The 22,874-nt window shown below is 38.2% G+C and overlaps 1 protein-coding gene across 1 annotated transcript; it reads right to left on the bottom strand.

Annotated features, from left to right (window-relative positions):
* Nucleotides 1–14,216: 14,216 nt before the first annotated feature.
* Nucleotides 14,217–22,516, bottom strand: LOC104405797 (protein FAM173B-like). Its single transcript, XM_010014623.1, is given in 4 exon segments — nucleotides 14,217–14,414; nucleotides 19,119–19,169; nucleotides 19,885–20,022; nucleotides 22,238–22,516. Coding segments are annotated over 4 exon segments (666 nt in total).
* Nucleotides 22,517–22,874: the final 358 nt, after the last annotated feature.

The raw sequence follows: 22,874 nt of genomic DNA, 5'->3' as shown, positions 1-22,874 counted from the left end.
GAACCACGACAGTTTCTTTTGGCGCCCAACGTGGGGCACGAAGGGTTGAGATAACAACAGACCTGACCAGAGTGTGTTTGATCATATTTGTGATAAGCATTTATTGTTTCGGATTAACATTCTTTTGTGTTTGAACCACGACAGCAGATAAGCTAAGTATTCTGCACTATTCTCAGGGTATCTACTCTTTGTTTATTTTGCTATGTAAAACCGTTTTTTGGCCTGCCATTTTTACGGCCTATATAATATTTGGTTATCAAGGACTTGTATCTCATTGCATTGATGAAATTTCTCCCCACTGCATACCTCTAGCAAAGAGCAAAATAAATACCTATGCCCTAAATTCACCTTTTCAAAACATCCTTCACAAATAGGAATCATTTCAGACACATATTGTCTTAATGCCAATAAATATCATTAAGGATGTCTCAGGAAGCAAAACGCATCCTATCACTTTTTCTGGATCAGGTCCTAGCACATTAGTGTTAGACTTCATGATAATGGAACAGGAATACACAAGTCAAAAAATATACGGGAAGAAGCAAAAGTTAAACACTTAATATGTACCATGAACAATTCTGGCCTTCACAGATTTTCTACCATTCCCATAATTAAGGTAACAAATTCTTAAATTAAAAAAAAAAAGACAACAAAACAAAAAAAAAAACAAAACCCTGAAAAATGTTTTAAATCCATGTAAGACAAGCACCAGCTCAAATATCAGATGTACCAGGAACTGGTAGAAAGAGAAAATGCTGCTGAAGCAAAGACTGAAGATGTAAGGAAGTTAAGACACTGTCTGGAGGAGCAGCATTACAGTAAGCATTCGTATCTCAGTTACAATTCAATCTTCCAATTGTTACTGATATACAAATTATAGTGGATAAAATAATTTAAGTATGGACATTTACCTAGCAAATTCTGCGATAGAAATGTTACATCTCCCTTGTATTCAATTAATTTCAGTATCTCAGAGTCCCCTATTTAAGGAGACAGAATTGCATACTACAAGAAAATTATTATTTGCCTACTTTATCATTAACAATTTGCCTAGCAAAAGAAATTCAACTACATGTAGAAAGGCTTACAAGCAATAAACAACTAGCTTTATAAGGATTATAGTGTAAAATGTATGTTGCATTATAAATATTGTGACATGCAATACTATCCAGTAAAAGGCTAAGGACTGCTCTACTGCTGTTTAACTGAATATCAATAAAAAGATAGTCTTCTAGATACAAGGTTTATATTGATTTAAAAGTCTGCATCTCAATTATTGTTTCAATTTTCTTTCCAACAGGTCTAAATGTTACTGTTTCTCAGCGACCTCCACTAAGGTTCACATCAAAATGATGGCTGCAACCCACTGAAAGAGGTTATTTATTTCCTGTATTTTTATATTGATACTGAATAAATACTAATGAAGGAGAATATGTAAGTTACATCAGGAACAAGATAAGCAGAATAACCAAAATGAGGCTTTTAAATTATCTAAATGCATGTAAAAAGCAGAGAATAGTGACCAGACTAAAATTAATACAGGTTTTGTTTTTGTTACAGTTTCATTAAATTCTGTCAGAGTAATTTGAGGGTGGCTCAGTAGGATTCAGCGTAACTGTGCACGATCCTTTAAATCTACAGCTGCAGAAGTTGTCTGCAACCTTGGTCTTGAGAAAAACTTCATTTTCCACAAGCCAAAGGACAAGAACTGTTCAATTGGCTAAAAAAACAGCAAAAGTAATAGTAGGTGCAGACAATTACTCTTCAGAGGGATTTATCACTAAGAAAGGCTAATTAATATCTTCACTCCCTCCATCTACATTTATTTTAGGAGACAAAGTTAATTCTAATTTGTAAGTCACAAGAACACTACCAGTATTACTGTCTTGCCAATAGCAAGAGAAAACCTCTTGAGCTTCTCACTGTGACATGACATTGCTAGCCACCTCTAGAGTATGCACTTCAGAGAGTTTGGATTTGGCCTGCTGGCATGGATTTACCAAGTTTGTTTCAGAAAATACCAGGAGACAGTGATTAAGAGAACCTGATCCTTCCAGAAGAGGCAGAAGCCCATGTGAATGTCCACTTGTGTGAGCATCCACATTCTTGCTTGATGGACACATGCTAAACTGGGGTTTTCAGCTGCTCTAGCTGTGGCTCTGACCTCCAGCAAAGAGACAAACACCAGTCAGCCTGTTTTGCAGATGGACTCTCATCCTCGTATTCAGGAGAGCAGGATTGTTTAACAAAGAGCAGCACTAATATTCACTAAAAGCTCTTATATTCAACTTTTTTTCTTCTATGCATATTTTGATGGACATCTGGTCTAGCAAATTCAAGATAGCCATCATCTGATTTTCAGTCTCTGCTTTCTCCCCCTCTTTGATGCAATCAGCAACTGCAGCCTAGATTGTATTTTAAAGATTCATTTTGGTCAGGCATTAAGACAGTTCTCTAGAAAATACCATCTACTTTCCTGCTTTTTCAGTCCACCACCTCAAAAAAGATTTGCTGTAAGGGGCTTTTCTAAGGCCACTTTAAAATACACTTTAACCTATTTGGTGAAGGCACTGACTTAAATCCATCTATTGATATCTTCTAAACTAAGAAATAGTACCTATTGTAGAAATAGAAACTGCAGCAATTTAGATAGAACTCCATAAAGGTAATGCTTAGGAAGGAAAAGAAGGCAGGGTGGGGGCAATGACTGATAGACAGGTAAAAGCCTGACCTCTATCTGGAGGCCAACTAACAGAATTCAACCCAGAAATTGGAAGGCAAGTGAAAGCAGCAAGAACAATATGAAAGTGGAAGAAGGATTAAACTCTTTGCAGGTCCTACAACTTACAGGTCCCCTATAAATATAACATACCAATCAATCATAAATAGAGCATTCATGGAACATGTCAAGATTTTGAAACATTTTGTTTTAAAATTAGATAGTATCAAATTATTCTTTGGACAGGTGCAATAAAGTCAGTTTCAGACATGTCAGTACCTTCAGTGTTATTTGATGTAAGAGCTGAAATCTGTTTGTGAAATCCCTGGTGCCTATCAGTACCATGTACCAATAACACGCCTAGACCACAATATAGAAGAAAATACATTTTTATTGAGACTGACTAGCATATGGTATAAATTCATAGTGCTATGTGCAGTATACAAATCTAAAAGATAAGGCCTGTTCCAGCAGATTATCCACCTAAACATGTTGAAAATTGGCATCTGCAGTACAGATACTTGATCCTTGAAAATTAAAGTTCTGTTGTATAATTGCATGCAAAACTACACTACTGATAGGCAGAGTTTTTACCAATTTTCTACACTTTTTTCACCCTTAATTAACAGATCTTATTTTTCTTTTCACTCCAAACTGCAGGACAAACGTTTTTTTGAAATAGTTTTTATCAGCATAATCCGTCACTGTTAAAGCAGTCTACAGAACAGATACTTCCTAACACATATGGATATAATAGATGGTGTAATGACTCTCTAATAAGCAAGACAATTCACATCAAGACACAGACATTTCTTCTCTATCACTTCTCAATAAACATTTTTAAAGCAGGTAGCATATAGGCTTCTTGATCCTCAGAAGGAGGCTTAATCTTCTGCAGTTCAATTGGCCTTTTTGCATTGTTCATTCTCTTCTTGGCCCTAGCTGAAACAGTGTATTGATTTTTACCTGAACTTACAGCTCTTGCCTTAAGTTCATCAATGTGGCATGACGGAAGTAGTGAAAGCCAAACATTCAAGCATTACTATGGCTCGATAACACTACCTAAGTGGTAGTAACCTCTGTCCTCCCTAGCACTTCTTCTGATTTTATGTAATTCTAGTGGCGTGAATTACATGAATCAACATACTGAAGCAAAGTAGTATTCTGCATAAGGTAATGCAGAGGAAGGTCTCGGGGCTGGGGAAGGACTGTCACTAATCTTTCAGCTAGGGTGAAACAAACAAACAATTCCTGTTGCTGTGTAGAAAACTGTCTCAAACAGTCTTGTCTCTATACCCATTCTGAATTGGTCTTTTATTTGGCAAGACCAGATTTTGCACTTGCTTTTCATGATTCAGTGATAAGAAGCGGAAACCAGCAATGCCATTTACTATGTTGTTCCTGGACTAACAAACTTTGACTATAGTAGGTAAGTTATTTGATTGCCACGGTGGGGGTAGTGTATTTGTTCATACATTGTTCAATAGGTATTTTCCTGCACATGGCAGAGGAACTATATTCATAGAGCCATAGAATAGTTTGAGCTGGAAGTGACCCTCAAAGGTCACCTAGCCCAAACCCCATGCAATGAGCAGGGACATCTCTTGTCTTGGGTTTGTTCATATTTAGAGATGATGTCAAGTTGTTGCCTCTTACTTTAGAAAAACTAGTCAAAGCAACTAATCTAGTAAGATTCCACACGTGAGCTCAGCAGCCTGTTTTACAGGCAGACAAACGTTACATACATCGGTGCTGGTTCTGAGCTCACTAAGCTGGTCACTATCAGCTTCTGAATGAGAAGATCAAGACAGTACTGTACTTAAAACTGATGGTTATGTCAGGGTAAAGTGAGTTGGGGCTTGTCAGGACAGAAAATTGTAACAGCCAGAGCTGTTGACGAGTCACACCAACAGAAAACTTGTTCAATCAATTTCACATGCTATTTTGATGGACAAAGTTATTAAGGCCTAAGAAAAATAATCCTCTCAGTTCATCTCATTTGTACCCATGAACAAATGTAGGAGTGAGAAATGAGAACATGTATGTTTACTAACATAGGCCATGACAGATCAAGCTGGTGACTTCATGAAAACCTAGTTTCACTTATGTTTAGTGAAGTGTCCTCAGTGAATTAAAACACAGATCATGCACAAAAATTAAAATACATAAATAAATGAGGCAAGTAAAACAATAAGATACAAAAGTCAGAATAACTATGCTGGATTGTAATCAATTTATATTTAATACTCAACCTTAACAACAGATTTAAGTTGTTCAAAGATCTGAACTTTTCTGTCATAAAAGAATGGAAATAGTCAAAAAAAGAAAACCAAACTGACTCTCACACAAAGATAGACCAAGATGTAGTACACATGATACAAACTCATATCCTTCAATAGAAATAAGTTTTACAACCAAGTAGCATGTATAAACAGTGACAAGGACCCAAATGCAGTTAAAAGCAGTAACCATGAGACATCAAATGTGGTAACAGCTAATAAAAAGGCAAGACTGAAGAAAACAAAATCAAGATCGTGAACCTGACAGACACAATCACTGCAGACGCTGTGTCTTACAGTCTTAAGCAGTAAGAAAGCACTAAATGGTATATGCGAGCATCCGACCTTTATAACTCTATCAGCTGTGAAATTGCATTAGATACTGCCACCCTCAGGAGTAGCCGTTTAAAAAATACATTCTTTCAGCTATTGACACAGACATGTAGTTGCAGATTTAATCATTTTAATCACAGCATTACCACCTATTATTTTGTGGACTTGAACAAGTTAGCACTTTACTACAAGTTTTTTTCAGTTGTAAAGGGTGAAGATAATGCCAGCCAGCCCTACAAAAGTGTTGCTAGATTTACTATTCAACAGCAGTTTGAAAAAGAATACTGCTGTATAAATATTGCATTTTACTGCAGGGTTGAATACAAACTAATAACTAGCACTCCAACTGCCATCTTCTACATCTACTTTTTTTTTTAACACATGCAAATAAATTCCCTCAAAGTTAGTAGGAACAACACATGCTTACTGAAGAGAACAGACTTGTGCCTCTTTCTCCAACTTAAAAATCTCCATTGAGTAGCACTCCATTTAGTCTATTGCCAGAGTATTAGTATCAGAAGATTATTCTCATTTTCATTAAATGAATATATTATGAAGTTGTTACTGACATATAAAAGAAATGATGCTACTGTAAAAAGCAAAACTTGATTCTTGATCTTCTTCAAAAAGGCAAACAGAGAGGCCTGCTAATCCAAGCCTCCATACCAGTATCAAGCAGATTGAACTAAGCTTAAGCCATTGGTAGTTATACCAAGTCCTGGTGGAAAACCAAGCTGTTCCTGCTAGTGGTCCCAAGAAATAGCATCTGTATCAGCAATAAGAATTTGAAAGTCTTCCCAATACTTCTGGTAAAGATCTTTGTGCTGCTGCCTTTCCAAAGGGGAAGACCCTCATTTAAAGAGCCTTGCTCTCAAGTTTGTGCTGGAGAGGAAGGACTCTGGTGTTAGGTTTTTCCCTCCCAGTGAAGGAAAGATTAGGCTGTACCAGAAACGAACAGCAGTGCAAAACTAAAGAACGATGTTCTACTGCTATTAAGCTGAGGGAAAACTGGAGTGAATTTATCTTCCGCTTCACAGAGTTCCTGAATCAGTGGAGAGATCAATTCAGCAGAGCTAAAGCAGTCTTTATAAAAGCTTGCCAAAAATGTTGATGCTGTGTCCCATCATGCTAAGACAGCAAGCTTCAGGAAGTCTTCAGCACCCAAAGCCTGCTAGTTTCAATGCCTTCCGACACCAAAAGAATTTCTTAGGCAGACCCTTGACTGAGACAGCTGAAGCTAATATTGAGCCTGCTTACACCGAAATGTAAGTCGGGAAGGCCTTGCTAGTTCCACAGCCTAGACAAAGCTGGAAAGTCAGGCAGTCATCTGTACCAGCAGCTAAAAACCAAAGAACACACCCTGATGAATAAGGTTAGGGGGGCACTGTTTATTTTGTGTGGAGGGAGTGACGAGGGAGGAGGTGGTTGCTAACAATAAATGCAAAGTGAAGCACAATGGTTTTGATTGGGTTATTTGCTCTGGAGCTTGAGCTCCAGTATCCTTGGGTTCCACGCTGCTTGGAGCACCCTAAAAACAAAGCTGCATCATTGTTATCCTGAAAGGGATTGAAGGTATGCCTCAACTTCTGATTTGTCCTTACAATTTTAAGTATCACCCAGGCAGGAAAAAGTTCCACCTCAAATCATCTGATATTCACAATCACCCAAAGTACAGACAAACATGAAGAAAACAGCTATAGACAAAGCCTCATAAAAGATTCAGCATCCAGGTTTCCTGGAAAGCACACAGACTACCTAATTTTCATGCAGTAGATAAATAATCCTGAGAAGAATGCTGTTTGATCAGCACTTTTATTAGAGTAAGCAAACAATCTAATTGCATGTCACAAGAAGTGCTAACTTTTTCTAAGAAACCTAAACTATTCATTAAGTCAGTCTGGATCTGACTACATTATACTTCACACACTCTCGTAAATAATACCCAGTTGCTGAAGCTGGCAACTTCTTTCATATTAGAATTTTCTGAGAGTGATAAATGTAGTCTCCATTTTAAATCTGTAATGTTGTCACTCTAAAGGTTGGGTTTGTCAGTTTGGGTTTTTTTGTGGGGAAGGCAACCTCTGATTATACTATTAGAAAATAGGTTTCTTTTAAGCTACCACACAACACTGCTGCTTTGCTACTAGTCCTTCATTCCCTGGCTTTGCTCAACACATCAGGCTGACAACTGGAATTAAAAATACTTCAATGGCAAGAGGCTCTACCACACCTATCACTAAGTAACATTAGTAGTTTCACATCATGACCATCACTAGTCCTATTCCTGCTCAAAATCTTTTTAGAATTGCTTCAGTGTGAGATCTCTGTTTCCAAATAAACTTAATTGGTATTGATCACACCCACAAAGCTTATTTACGCATTGAGCATAAAGGTAGCCAGGCATGTAAATCTGGCTTCTATGTGTGCTGGAAAAAAACAAAAAGGAAGAAGCAATAAAATATACACAAACACAGATGATGAGAGTCCTGAAACCAGTTTAGAGAATGGGACACATAAATTATTTTTATTTGTATACACTCCAAAGCGCTTGAAAAAACAATGGGAAGGAGAAAAAGGACTATACTTTCAAGAGCAGCTACATAATCTTAGGGGAAGAAAAAATGACAGCATCAAACCTTGGGTGCTAGCGTCATAGCAGCAAAGAAGGCCCCTTAGATTTCAGCTATATCCCATACCACTCATTTTTTGCTCTCACAATGATTCTCAAGTTTTTATCATTCATTTTGTATCCTCCCCTCACACATTCATTTTCAGTCAGGAAATCAAGAGAGCTTATCCAAGAGCAAGGCACATTTCTGCTCATCTGAACCAGAGCTCTGGCATGGGCATCTGCAAACATTACAGCATTAGGGAGTTTCATAGGGTTCATCAGCTATTTAGACAGGCTTCAGTGGCAGCTGATCAGGTGTTTTGAAAATGTAAATGTCATGTTTAAGTAGTTCCTTTAAAAAAAAAAAAAACAACAAAAACAAAACAAACCCAAACAAAAATACCCCCCCCCAAAAAAAACACCAAACACAAAACCCAAACAAAACAAAACACACCAAGAAAACCCTCAGACACTTAAACCACATCTATCATACATTAACTAAAAAGCTAGAATTATTAAGTTATTAGAATGCAATGGGAACATGCAAAAACATGTGGCTGCTCTCGCACAGTGAAATAACTAAGTTTCATGCTTACCAGAAGAGACACCAGACAAGTCAGGTCTCTGCTTTGCAGGACCAGGCCACAGCTTTAAACCACAGATGGGCTCATTGCTTACATCTGCCCACTGAGTATCAGCTGTTTGAGCAACCTGGTCTAGTGGAAGGTGTCCCTGCCCAAGGCAGGGGGTTGGAACTCGATGATCTTTAAGGTCCCTTCCAACCCAAATCATTCTGTGATTCTGTGACACAGACTCACACATTTGTACACTGCACAGGGTCAAGGCTCAACAGTCCATGCAAGCAACAACAGAAAGAAGGAAAAAAACAAGAACGCCTCACTTTGTTAAACTCATTTCCATTTAGCTACTGTCTTACGTAAACCCATATTTTTAGTTCAGGGATTCAAAATTGATCATTTCAGACATATTAAAATTTTGCCAATGGAAGGACACAACCACGGGGAGCAAATATAAGCCTACTGATAGTAGATCTGCTTTTCAAATTACTTTTTGTGGATTCTTCAGAAGGTAACCACAAACCTCAGGTTGAAAGCCATGAATTTACTGCTTCTGACCCTGTAAAGACCTCTGCTCACCTCAAAACTTAATGCCAGAAGCTTTATATGGGTCTTCAAAAACCTACTTTATTTTTAAAAACCACAACACATAGAATAAGCTGAAAAATATCCCTGCACATTTACTGGTAAGCAGGTTTTACTTTATTTTTACCAATACTAGCAGTTCACTGGATTGTATTACAGTGATTTTTCAAGGACTGCACAGCAATTCGCAGGAAAAACATCAGTCTGACATTTCAACCAAAGCCTCTAATAGAAACCCCAACATTATACTAGGAAAAAGAAATCAGCAAAATTCCCACCTGAACAAATAACCCCAATCCAAAGAACTACTGAATGGATAAAAGGCCTGCATTCATTTGCCAGGTGATGAAATACAGTAAAAATGTGAAATTAAGTACTTAAAACTACTAAATAGTCAGAATTGTTGTAGACCGAGGCTATTTTTCAGTCTAAATACCATATGGGTGGATGTTTTTCTTTAATTTACTGGAAATGAAAGTCATGCTGTGTCAGCATACAGACACCTAAATAAATCAAGGAAGTTAGTTACATACATGTTAAAACATTGGAGAGAAAAAGGACATTCCTTGACAAATTCACTCTTCCTACAAAGTTGCTGAAAAAAAGGGCAACTAGTTTACACGGGGAAAAAAAAAAAAAAGGAAATACAGCAAAAGAGAAGATTTGATGAATTTATGAAGTTACAGTCAAATTGTAAAAAGACTACATGAAAAAAAAAAAAAAACAACTAAACCCCGCACTGAACTAAGGCAAAGTAATTAAAAAAAAAGGTGACTATCCATGTATCGGTCTCCCTCAGTGAAGCACACAAGGATGAATAGGAAGTTTATCATTCAAAGAGAAATACTGAAAATATTAATTATGCAGCTCACTCAAGGGTGTGTTTTAAATTAAACATAGGTGCCACAGTGTCCTGTCAAGAACTCAAGAAGTCTTCTAGAAGAAACTTATGTTACTTCTGAGAAACACGTTGGGGCTACATTGTAAAACTAGATAACTACAAATTTGGCAAATGTAAAAGGAAAATATCTGACTGAAAGAATTTGTTGATATTAAATCTAATGTTAAGCTGCCCCCTTCAACCATGATTTTGAAGGATTCATGTCCTTTCTTGAACAAATGCTTCAGTATTTGTAAACCATTATGAAAAGTGAAACTACAGAAGTATGAGGTGATCTATCAATAACTAGTTTTCATTCCAGTGTAACGGTATTAGACATGAACCCATTGCTGTGTCATGGCATGCTCATCACAGTGAGAAATACGCACAGCTGATATGCAAGTCTGTCACACTGCTTCTGAAATAGTTCAAACTGCCACACTTGAGGAAGGGAATCCTACAGCCCCTTTTCTCCCATAGCTCAAAACCTAAGAAGATAAACAAATGCTACCTTTGCTTACTTCTCCTGTAGATCTTAGAATGGTATTACTGTGGTAAAAAATTTTAAAGTACGCACACATGAGAAAAGCAAATCTCAAGTCCTTCTTAAAATATTTATGCAGAGTTCAGGAGATCTCCGTCATCTCCTGAGCTGCGTCCTTCATTAAAGGTGACTTTCCCAAAGCCTGGGCTTTGGAACTTTTTTCTTCACAGACCAAACTCCTACATGAGTATGAAATGCGATACTTTAAACCTGATTCTGTACTGTCTTACCTGGCTACAACTCATGAGTCAGAAATAAATAGCAGCTCAGAGACAGGAGATTAACTTAGTTGGAGCAACATTAGATTAGCATATAATCAGACCAGAGGATAAATCAAGAACTTCAATATAGCTAGTAACAGAGAAGTGCCTAAAGCTCACAAAATAAGTGCACATTTCACAAACAAATCTGGACAACCTTGGTTAAGGTTGCTGTGTAGCTGCAGTGACTGTGCACTACACTGAGCAACCTGCATATCAAATGCCTCTCTTGCAGCCGTACCCCTCTCCCTCTCTCGAGAAAGCCAATTTATGCAAAATGGGAAACTACAAAATTTGAATTGTAGCACTCAGATGCCACATTGGTACAACTGATCTTGCATCACAAAGCCTGTGGGGACGTAATATGTCTCAATGCAAAAAACAAAAAAAAAATACTGAAAGTTTGACTTGTGGAGAACTCTTGACTTGTGTTATTTTCAAATAGATCAAATTCCACATTATTTCAGGAAAGCATTACTTATTCAGCAATGTAGCAACTGGCTTCGCTAAGATCTGGCAGGGCAAGGAAGGAATAAAGCAAGTAACTCCCAAGAGGCAAGGGATTCTACTAGAAGACATAAACAAACTATAGGTTTTTCTGTGGATCTGAATTACTTTCGTATTGAACAGCATGCACATCTTGCATTTCCTTCTACTGGCTTCAGCCCTACACTATAATTTGATTAAGCCAGTTCTCTAAGGCTTTCCTGGTTTTCAGAAGAAAGACATTTGAACTCTATAGTAGCATATCAACGAAATCATAATACGCTACCCTAGCAATTGGAACTGCATCAACATAATAATCCACGCAGTGATAACTGAGGTTGCAGTTAAGTATTTGATCTTGTAAACTACCAAATGAACATAGCAAGTGATATAAAAATTGAGGACATGACAAGAAAACGCTTTCCCAGCTCCCCCCTCCCCTTCCGTGTAAGTTAGAGCAATTTGCTTTCCATTTCACACTCCCACCATGAAAACAGGAAATACTGGACACTTTCTTATGTAATAAGGAATTCTGAATCTTCAGACCACTGTCTATATCAGTATAGGCCCCTAAAAGTAAGTGGTCAGAGCAAGAAACAGCCCTCTGCCTTGCTTTAAAAGCATTCATACATCTTTCCTTGCTGTGAGGACAGTACTTAGTGCTCCCAAAGCTCAGGCCATCACATCATTAATTCTATATTGTCCTCCTCAACAGATATTTCTGGAGTGATAGGTGGGAACTAAAAATTACATACCCCAAAGCCTTTCCCATGGGCAGAATTGAGAAATTCAGTTTTATCTTTTAGCAGGCAAATGATAATGCAATAGACAAATATATACTCAAACAGAGCAGAAAAATACCTGCTTCATTCCCTGCAAGCTAACTTTTGTGAAAGCAGGCTGTGGAATTCTGCGTCAGAGCACTGCACTGCCGATGAGTCACAATTCACTTGATCCAACTCTTCTGCCTCCTCCTTTATAATTATTTGTGGAAGAACTCTGCATAATTAGCTAATTTCGCCTTTGTATGTTTTTTTCCCCAATAGAAATAATTTCAGATTTCCTTTGTCTGAGGTTCCAGTTTTATGGCCTTGGGATATTAAAGTACATTCAGCCATGTTAGACAAGTCACTGTAGCCCTGTCACTGTGTAATAATCATAACACTTAAATCATAGTAGAAAGCATTCAGTGTAGTTCCACAAGATGCACTACATTACACTACAGTGAAAGGCTTTAAAAGACTGCTTACCAGAAATCAGAATTCTTCTGTACATAGTCTCCACGCTTATAGCTGTGCTTTGCCATGCAAGGCTGAAATCTGCTCTCCTTTGTAAACTCCAGAGCAGATACATTTGCCCCTTCTCCTGCTCTGTATAAATACCAAAAACATTATACTGCTCCTCAGTGTAGATTTGTATTTTAGATTCTTCTTACTCCTTTGCTCCCACCAAGAATAAAAAGCCTGGGTACAGGTATAACTGTAGACCACACATCCCAAGTAACACCTAACCTCTCTTCAAGTCAGCCACTATAGTCCAGCAAACATGCTTTCCCAATGCCTAATAATATGTCACAGGCTTTGTATTTACCTGAAATTGTAGGATCTCAGCACTTCTCTTGTCCTGAGGTAATTTTAGTTGCATGTGGTAACAACTGTCTCAAAGTCAGGTGGAAATTCCTTAGCCTGTTTTAGCTTCATTCTATGGGTATCATATATGCAAAGGTCTGACAAACTTACATAGCCACTGCTTAACAGTCTATACGTTAACTGGGCCAGGAGGGGTAACTATGAACTTTGACTAATTTTTAAAGGGTGAAAACAGTAAAATTTTACCTGGGAACCAAAACACAGACCAATTAAGCAGGGTCTGACAAAATATAAAAGTGCTGTAACCATATTATAAAAGAAAAACATCACAGAACTAGTACTACCTCACTGCAAACCAGCAAAGACATGTAGAACTTGCCCTCACCTTCCAAGGAAAAGCCATGCAGCAATGCCATGGGTTTCTGAGAGCTCATCAGATGGCATAGAAAAGTAAAGGGGAAAAGAAGCCTGACTGAAAATCTCCCTTCTCATCTCACTATAAATTAAATGAGGTCTAATCAGATTTAACCAAGCTAGCCAGACCAACTAGCCCTAGAATCAGAGACAGTCTTTATGACACATTCAAGTAAGCAGCTCCTACCCATACTTTATCCAAGGTTTGAAAACACAGAAGTGGTGAAACTTCACTGCCAAGTAGGTGACTTCTGAAACCCTTCCTAAATCAGAGAGGTTAGGAAAAATCATGGTCATTTGCAAAGACTTATACCAGTAAGTGTTCAGTAAGAACACACTTCTGCAGTTTTGTCTTCACATCACAATTTAAATAAAAACACATCAAGGGCTGCACTTGTGTTAATGAATAAGCAACTCGTTATATTTGCTTGTGTCATATTCAACTTTAAAAAATACACATTCAAGGCTGAGTTGCAAAACACTGGTATCATCATCACACTCAATATGCATCAGTTTGGTGTATTCAGCTTTATGCCTACTCAGCACACAGACATTTGGGAACCACGGCTCATTTGCGAAGCCACTTGCACACTGCTTCCAACACCAGTGACAAATGCTACATAGGCTCAAAAAGAATGCACATATTAAGTTCACCAATTTGAGCATCTTAACTAGTACATATATTCCCCTTAACAGTTGTGAACTGTTTTATCCTGTTTTCCCTACTAAAGTTTTCCACTTCTATAAAACTTTCTCATAATTTTTACTAACTATATTAAGCCATTTAGCTACACCTTTCACTAAACTTTGTCTGCTTTCAGATAACCAGTGTATTTCATTTATTTTAGTGACTGTCTATCTCCATACCCTGGGGCTCTATTCACTCTTACAAGGTGAACTCAAAGCGAAAAATTTCAGTGCAAAAACAAATTAGATTTCTAGGATTCTGTCTCTGGTGAAATTTCCAATCTTTTTGTTTCACATCTTCTGGAATGTTTCAAATCATAGGCCCACACAGTGTCTATTCCCTCTCCAGTAGTATGATCTGGGATCCAGCAAGGGAAAGGAAAACGACAAGCAATAATTCTGGCATTACTTTCCAGCTCTTCTTCCAGCTTCTTCTTCAACTGTGGCATCTGTTGAATAACAAGAAAAAGCGTTCAGAAGCAGTAAAAACCAGAAGCACTCTCTTTAGAATCTAATTCAAGTATTTAAGAGGAGTCCAAGGTTTGAAGAATTTTTGGAAAAGAAATTTAGGAAAGTATTCATGATTTGAAAGGCACGTTTTGCCTTTGATGTATTGACAAAGAGTATCTGAAACCAGAAAATGGTTATTGTGCCCTGATGGGCGAGATCAAGAAAACTGTAGCTCTAAGTTCTAACAAGTCAATCAAAAAAACATAGATAAGCCCTTAGATAACCACACCACAAATTAAGAGTTTGCATGTCCCAGTTCATCATACTCTTCAGTGGGATTCTCTGTAGAGAGAAGAATTACCCCAAGTCACATGAACTTTTATGTGATACTCAAAGGCCAATGCATCTCTGAATTTCCAGTCTAACCCCAAGACATATTCTAGGACACTAAAAACATCATACAGCCAACAACCTAAAGCAAATATACTGCTGCCACTGTATGGTAAAGTACTGGTATGTTTAACACTACGGAATTGAATTTTGTTGCATCCAGCCTGTTAATATACGCATGTAAGTTCCTTTGGCTGTACTGTATGAAAGAGCATTTAGAATTATATAATAGTTTGGGTTGGAAGGGACCTTTAAAGGTTATCTAGTTCCAACACCCCTGCAACAAGCAGGGACATCCTCCGCTAAACCAGGTTGCTCAGAACCACATCCAGCCTGGCCTTGAACATCTCCAGAGGATGGGGCATCTACCACCTCTCTGAGAAACCTGCTCCAGTGTTTCACCACCCTCATTGTAAAACAGTTATTCCTCATGTCTAATCTAAATCTACCCACTTTCAGTTTAAAACCATTCCAAAACCTGTCACTACACACCACATTAAAAACTTTGTCCCCATCTTTCTTATAAGCCCCCTTCTAGGCACTGGAAGGCAACTGCAAGGTCTCCCTGGAGCCCTCTCTTCTCCAGGCTGAACAACCACAAGTCTCTCAGCCTTTCTTTGTAGGAGAGGTGTTCCATGCATCTTATCATTTTTGTGGCCATCCTCTGGATTGCTCAAGCAGGTCCACATCCTTCTTATATTAGGGACCCCAGAGCTAGACACATTACTCCAGGTTGAGGTCTCACCAAAGCAAAGTAGAGGGGCAAGATCACCTCCCTCGACCTGCTGGTCACACCCAGGATACGGTTGGGTTTCTGGGCTGTGAGCACACACTGCCAGCTCACATCCAGCTCTCCATCCACTAGAATCTCCACGTCCTTCACTGCAGGGCTGCTTTCAATTCCTTCATCCCCAGCCTCTATCGATAGCAGGGGTTGCCCCAACCCAGGTGCAGGACCTTGCACTTGGCCTTGTTGAATCTCCTGAGGTTCACATGGGCCCACTTATTGAGCTTGTCCAGGTCCCTCTGGTTCACATGCCATCTCTCAGGCGTGTCAACTGCACCAATAAGCTTGCTCAGGGTGCATTTGATGCTGCTGTGGCATTGATAAAGATATTAAACAGAACTGATCCTAGTAACGAGTCCTGAGGAACACTACTCATGATTGATCTTCATCTGGACATTGAGCCGTCCACTGAACAGTCCGTTCACAAACTCCGTAGCTCCCCAATTCAGAAAGAAGGATGTTCTTGGGGACTGTGTGAAAATACCACTATGCAAGTCCCATTGGTTGAAGACCTACAAACTCGCTTTTCTCCATTTGCAAAAATTGAGCAGATATGAAAGTCAAGGGAAATATCACTACTCTTCCAGAACACAGCAACATCCTTCCCAGTCAGATGTTCAATCTCCAATAATTACTTTGGAAATTCTGCTATGGATTAAGTGAGAAATGAATATGTTCGGGGGGGGTGGGGTGGGGAGGGTGGTCGAGAGAGAATAGAGAAAAAAAAAACCAAACTTGATAGATTTAGCCATTTTTGTCTTTTGGAAAAAATCTGACATTATGTTTAATCTGATCAGTGCACATCCATTTGGAATTCCTTTATTTCTTACATACTAGATCTATCTCGGGGAGTAACAGCAGCAAACTCCACAGGTTAATTCTATTACTTGTACAAGTCTATTTACTTGATATCTAAATGTTATGTCATGTTATCAAAAAGTTAAAAGGACAGTAATTATTTAATATAAGTCATAAAGGACACAAAATATGAAAATTTCACAAAAATAAAGAAAGTAAAACAACAGAACATTATTAGAAAACAAGACTGACTGAAGAAAATGTATTTCCCAAGGCTGCAGATAGCTTCCGCTATCACATACACACAGAATGTGCCTTTGATGTAACATCCTATTATAGCTACATTTAAGCTTACAATGGAATATTTTAGGAAAATTATAGTCATAGATCTAATAAATCAGAGAATTACCTCTGGATATTTTTAAGCACTCTGTGCTCTGATTTAATCCATACAGCAAATATTTTTAAACATTTTTGCTACTGCACCTTAAATAAACTAGAAAAATAAGCCCACTTTGGTATCTCAAACCAAGCTGAGACTCCAGAAAAGGAAAGACTAAGTTATTACAGAAATTACAAATATGGATATAGTTTTTTTTAATGAGTAATTATGAAAATTAGTGACAATGTATGGCTATATTAGCTCAAATTATAAAACATCATTAATAGCTCAGCCAAAAAAAAAATCATACCCTTGAACCAGTCAAACCTAGTTTCGAAGCTAAATCTCTCAGTAACATTAGGTGTTATAATTGCACTGTATTTTATATCAAGCCAGGTTGGGGAGCTTTTTGTATGTCTACATAGATGTACAGCTTAGTAAACCTTTTGTACAGTATATAATGAATTAAAATACAGAGAACCTGAGAAAAAGCACACCTGGTAAGATTTCTGTCATCCCACCCTGAACAAGACTCTGCAATTACTCATAAACACACCTTTCCCCACACATTCACAAGAACAAGGTCTTAGTTTTCCTTGAAGATAAACAACTACATATTCTGTAAGCAAATCTTGGATATAAAATAAAAGCACTGCTTGACAGTATCAAATCTGACCAGTATTATTAAAAAAGCTGAAGAGATCTTTTGCCCCCAGTTAAAAAGAAAAAAATGCATTAAAGTTTCTAGAAAATCCATTTAGTCATTCAGGAGGCTAAGCATTCACAATTTCCAAAGTAAATTTAAAGGGGATCACGAGCAAACGAATGCTTAGGAAATACAGTAGCTCATATGTTTGGATCTGTCACATTTATGACAGTATTTTTATTGGAAGAATTTAGCCCAGTGTTTACTGAATTTACTGAAGTTACTCTGAGCCCTAGAGCTACTCTTTCTATCATAGCTGTTACTAATTTCTCTCACTTTATACTATTACATTTAAAGTTAAACCAATATTTCTGCTAGGTTTGCTCACATTTTCCCAGGGCGCTTGTTTATTTCTAGTTTAGTGAAATCTCTTTCTTCACCTGCAGTTTTCCCCTCAGTGCAACTGCAGAACTTCTGACTGCAAATTCAAATATTTATACTGCCCCCTCCCGGAACTCAACCTAGAGAGCACCTAACATCCAAACCTGGCAACATCTGTAGCACAAGTAGCATGACAGTTCCCACTAACATGCCACCACAAAAGTAGGCATAAAAAATAACTATTCCCACTTCAGTTTCCAACATGTGTTACAATTTGAATCTGAAGTAGGTAACGAATTCCAATGCTGTTGAAGAAAAAGCAGAGAATAATGAAGCTGTATTATGCTTCCTGTTGCATCTTTCTGTTACTACTACAGAAATATTACCAGTATACATTGTACAGTATAGCATAAAGCTCCTTATTTATTTCATTCCAGATTTACCTTAGCAGAGGAAGAAGCAATACAAAAACATTTATAGGATATTTCTGTTTCATTCCTCCATCTGCATTCAACCTATATAGAAGATTTCAATAATAAATCGAAGTACCAAGAATATTTTAAATACTTAAGAAATTTTCTTCTTTTCTAGTAAAAAAAGAAAACTAGATCAAGCCAAAAGCCAAAGCGAGTGTGTAGTCTGACCAAATTTATTGAATATATCACTAAAGCAGTCACTGCAACTCAGCTACTACACCAGTGCTGAAGAATGCTTTCTCCCCAGGGATACAATGAATATAAGCTACAAAGCCTTCCTAAAAGGCAAAGAATCTGTGGACTTGTACTCTAAGCAATTATACTGGAAGTATTTCTAAACCTTCACAGTCTAACATGGGCAAGGGATTATCACAATACACCTACCTGCTGCTGGCCTAATTGAGGTGATCTGGGTTTTGGAGAATATGTGCAAAATTCAAAACTCTCCTCTAAGAAGGTTCCCAAAAATAAGCTGTAGCCAATTTCCTATTCCATCCTCTCCCCAGAAACTCCTCATTTTTTCAGTATGAAAAACTAAAATTGTTAAGAACCAATCTATCACCTTCCCCCCAAACAACTTGAGCACATCAGTTTTCATTTTGGTTATGACCTAATGGACAGAAAATACTCCTTACAAAAACATGTCTATTTTCAGAGCTCCAGTCTGCATACAGTCACAAGTTTTATCAGGTTTCATCATGGACATTAATAAGCAACAAGGAAATATCAAAATATTAGTACTAACTACCTTTGACATTCTTCAGGTTGGTCCATTTTGCAGATAAATGTACTAACACTGAATGCCTCGGTATTACAATAATTAAACAATGCAAAAAAACTTACCATTTGAGGCACCCCAAAGACAACAACATTCGTATAACGGGAAAAAGAAACCTAAAATAAAATTTGAGAACAAGTCTTAATGAAAATGTCATTTGTATTTGGAGAAGTTCTCACCGTTCTTTGCCCTGATCCCTCTAGCTGCACTCCTTTTAGCAGGCATTTAGACCAAAAAGAAAGGATAACCTGTATCAACTTTTCATCACAAAAATTTCTAAATAGACAACTTTCTACTGCTGAACAGCAAAATGCTTTCGCTGCCTGGCCAAGAATATGGCACTAATTCTAGTAGCACAGAAAGTGTTAATTTAGAACATGATTTTACTCATGGCTGAGTTTTTCCACAACTCCTGTATATGTTAAAATGATGTATGTTTGAATTTTGACCACCCCCTTTTCGTTAAATGTTAGCTAGCTGTAAGAACTTGCCAAGCACATTAGGTGAATAAAGTCTTGTTACTGACCCCACAGTACCAGCTCCCAGTGACACCTGACGTTACAGCACCCCACATCATTCATCAGGCACAATCATGACATAGTATGTTCAAGGAGCCTGTACTGAAAAAGGACAGCACTTCACCAAAGCACAAAACCAGCAGAGAAGCTTACAGTGCTGTGAGTCTAGTTTCTACAGGCTCAAGTACTTTTCTCAAAGCCCAGTACAGCATCTTGTGGCCAGTCAGTATTCTGGTTCTTTCAAGAAAGTATTTCCAAATTATGGAAATCTCTCAAACAGCCCAGATTTATTCTTACATACTTCACCACCTACCTTCCATAGGTCTGAAATATAAAACCTGGTGTTCTGATGTACCCCATCTCTCCAGGCACGGTATCTGGAGTACCAGACTAGCCAGGGATTTAATTCATAACCAACAGCTTTGAAACCCATTTTTGCAGCTGCTATCACCTACAAGGAAGAAAATAAATCTTCACTTACAACAGAGAAAGTGTATTCACACATAGTTTTATTTACAATATAAATCAAAGGAATGTACTTTTGTATTTCATATAGATTTTAATCCCCAACAGATTAGCAGTATAGCAAACAAAAACTCAAACTACATTTTAGTATTATGACTAGTCCCACTGAAATTAATAGATACATTCACATAAGCAAAATGAACCACTTAAACATTTACAAGACAAAGCTATAAGCCTGTAGTATGTCTATGATTTGCATAAAAGTTTAATTTAACGTATTCATGACACTACCTTGGAGTTTGAATATTGAAATTGGCCATAGAGAGAACAGTGAAATACACAAACAGAAATGCTCAAAATAAGCCTACTTAACTTATTTGAAAAGCAGTGATGGTAGGCACTTGAGAGACCCCTGAGACAAAATGACCCACCAACAGAAAGAGCATGAAAATAAACTGTTGACCTACATTTAAAAAAAGGTCAAAAATCTAAACGTAGGATACAAAAATTTGAAAGAAACCCCACCCCTAAATCTCACAGTGGAGCTTTCATCCAGTTCTAAGCTTCATATATCATTGTAAAAGGCAAAAGGTAATTCAGATAAATAGATTTTTAAAGACATTCCTCTAAATTAGACCCTCAAATTTAGAATTGTTAAGCTGTATTGCAAGTAGGTGTCTTCAAACAATATCAAAACCTACTGAATTTTTAGAAAAAGAAAAAAAAATAGAATGGGAAAAGGCAACAGTTTCTAGAATTAAGGTTTAAGACATAATTTAAAAGGCTACTGCCAAGTTCTCGCCAGGATAAGCCTGATGAACTACGAATTACAGAACAGGCAAGGTGAAACCAGGAAGTACACATCTCAAACAGCATTACCTGGACAGTGTGTTTCACACTATTAAAATCATGCATCTTCCATCATGCACACAGCACATGCAAATATACCAGAAGAATCTGACATTTTTACCAAGCCTGGAAATAAAAATACTGTCATATTTATCCACTGCTCACACCTATTTAAAAACACCTGAACAGAAGCTCAGCTTTTTTTAAGATAGATGCATTAATGCAACGCCAAGTATTCAGTTTTAGGCCTGGCTCTCCAAGTAGTCTTCAGACTCCACTAAGGCACACAGACACAAATATAAATATATATATAATATATATCAATCAGAATTAAACACACAGTGCCTATTCAATTAGATGCCTCAAATGAGTGTCAACAGCCAGACTGCTGAGCAGAGGGCGCATCAAAAACTGCAGCTCATATACCTACGTGCTTTTCTCTGTTTCCTACTTGGGCACAATTCCTTCTAAGCCACCTTCACAGATTTGGATTTCCAAATCAAATTTTTTAGCATTGACAAACGGTTGATTCATTCATATGAACTACGGACAAAGGTAGCATTCAAGAACTTACTCATTTCCACCAAAAATCCACTTCATGCACCATCCTGTTGCTAAAACTGCCTTGAAACAGATGGTTATGGTACACAAAACATCACAACTATGAAGAAAACACCCCTCACTACTCTCTGTTACAGCCTCACCACCACTTTTCCAAATCAGAGTTCAATGTCCTGGAAGCACAGTATTGTTTCGGCTTTAGTGATTCTCACCATTTCTCTTGGTAATTATTCTAGTTTCACACTGATTTTTGAAGCAGGGCAGCCAGCACTGCACAAAGGTGTGAAGACTACAGTACTAATGATACCAGGATTGTTACTTATGTAATCCACCACTCATTTCTCATTCTCCCTTGTTCCTCTACCACTTTTATACAACAAGCATACAGCTGCAGCTCCAAAAGCAGAGTGCTATTTAATCTCAAAACCTCACATGCTGCAGCTATAAACTTACATGGAATCAGAGCTCTTTGACCATCACAGTACCCATACTTCCACTGCATCTTTTCAAGTGAATGCAAAGCAATTCCCTTAAGCCAACAGGATGAGTTCATCATTTTATAGGCTACATCGTCAAGCTGCAGGCGAGACTGGAGCAAAAAGTACTGCTTACTCACCTGAACTGAATGTAAACCCTTCTCAGCACTGAGCTTTTTTTTAAGGCTCAGACAATAACACTGGATACCAAAAGCAAGACATTCATAAATATAAGAAAACAACAGCAGCCATGGCTGGAGCATGAGACACTTTTCTGAGAGGCAGTACAAAAGGAAAGCGATATCCGTGACTTACAATACGGCCATCCCCGCTACCAATGTCAACTAGGGAGCCACTTCTGTTTTCTAACATTCTCAGCACGTTCTGGATCTGGCTGGAAGTTGCAGGGACAAAGGGCAGTCACACTTTCCTCAGAGCTGGGGTCACGAAGGGGGTGACCACAGCATAGAGGGCCACCAAGGTGCCACCAACACCAGCAGTGGCCAACAACCCCCAGGTCCTCCTTCTTGACCCGCCCCTGAAATCTTCTTGCGGGGCTGCTGCGTGGCTCTCATTTGGTACCACCTTAGACATGGCACCTAGAGAGAAACATCGAAGAGTATTTTCTCTAATAGCTTTATTAAGTGCTGAAGACAAACACAGTACTGGGATATCGGGGCGGAGGGGAAGAAAACAACTTATACTCTTTGGAGTGATGCCGGGATTCTAGGGAAAACGTTACTATTACGGCTGTTCAGAGGCTAAATCATTATTTTTCAAGGCATAAAACCAGTTTCCGTGTAAACTCCTTGTTCCTCCCACCCGGACGGGGAGCAGTGCACTCCGTAACAGCTCTGGGGAAGCGTGGGGAAAGACCTCCCCGCCATGTACAGCCCGGGAGCCCGCGGCCAGGGAAACGTCCCAGAGCAGTTACGGTTCTTCCCCCCAGGAG

The sequence above is a fragment of the Nestor notabilis genome, unplaced genomic scaffold, assembly GCF_000696875.1.
Source record: "Nestor notabilis isolate BGI_N333 unplaced genomic scaffold, ASM69687v1 scaffold4075, whole genome shotgun sequence".
Classification (NCBI taxonomy): domain Eukaryota; kingdom Metazoa; phylum Chordata; class Aves; order Psittaciformes; family Psittacidae; genus Nestor; species Nestor notabilis.
Note: the sequence above shows the minus strand (reverse complement) of the source record. Positions and strands in the feature narration are given on the sequence as shown.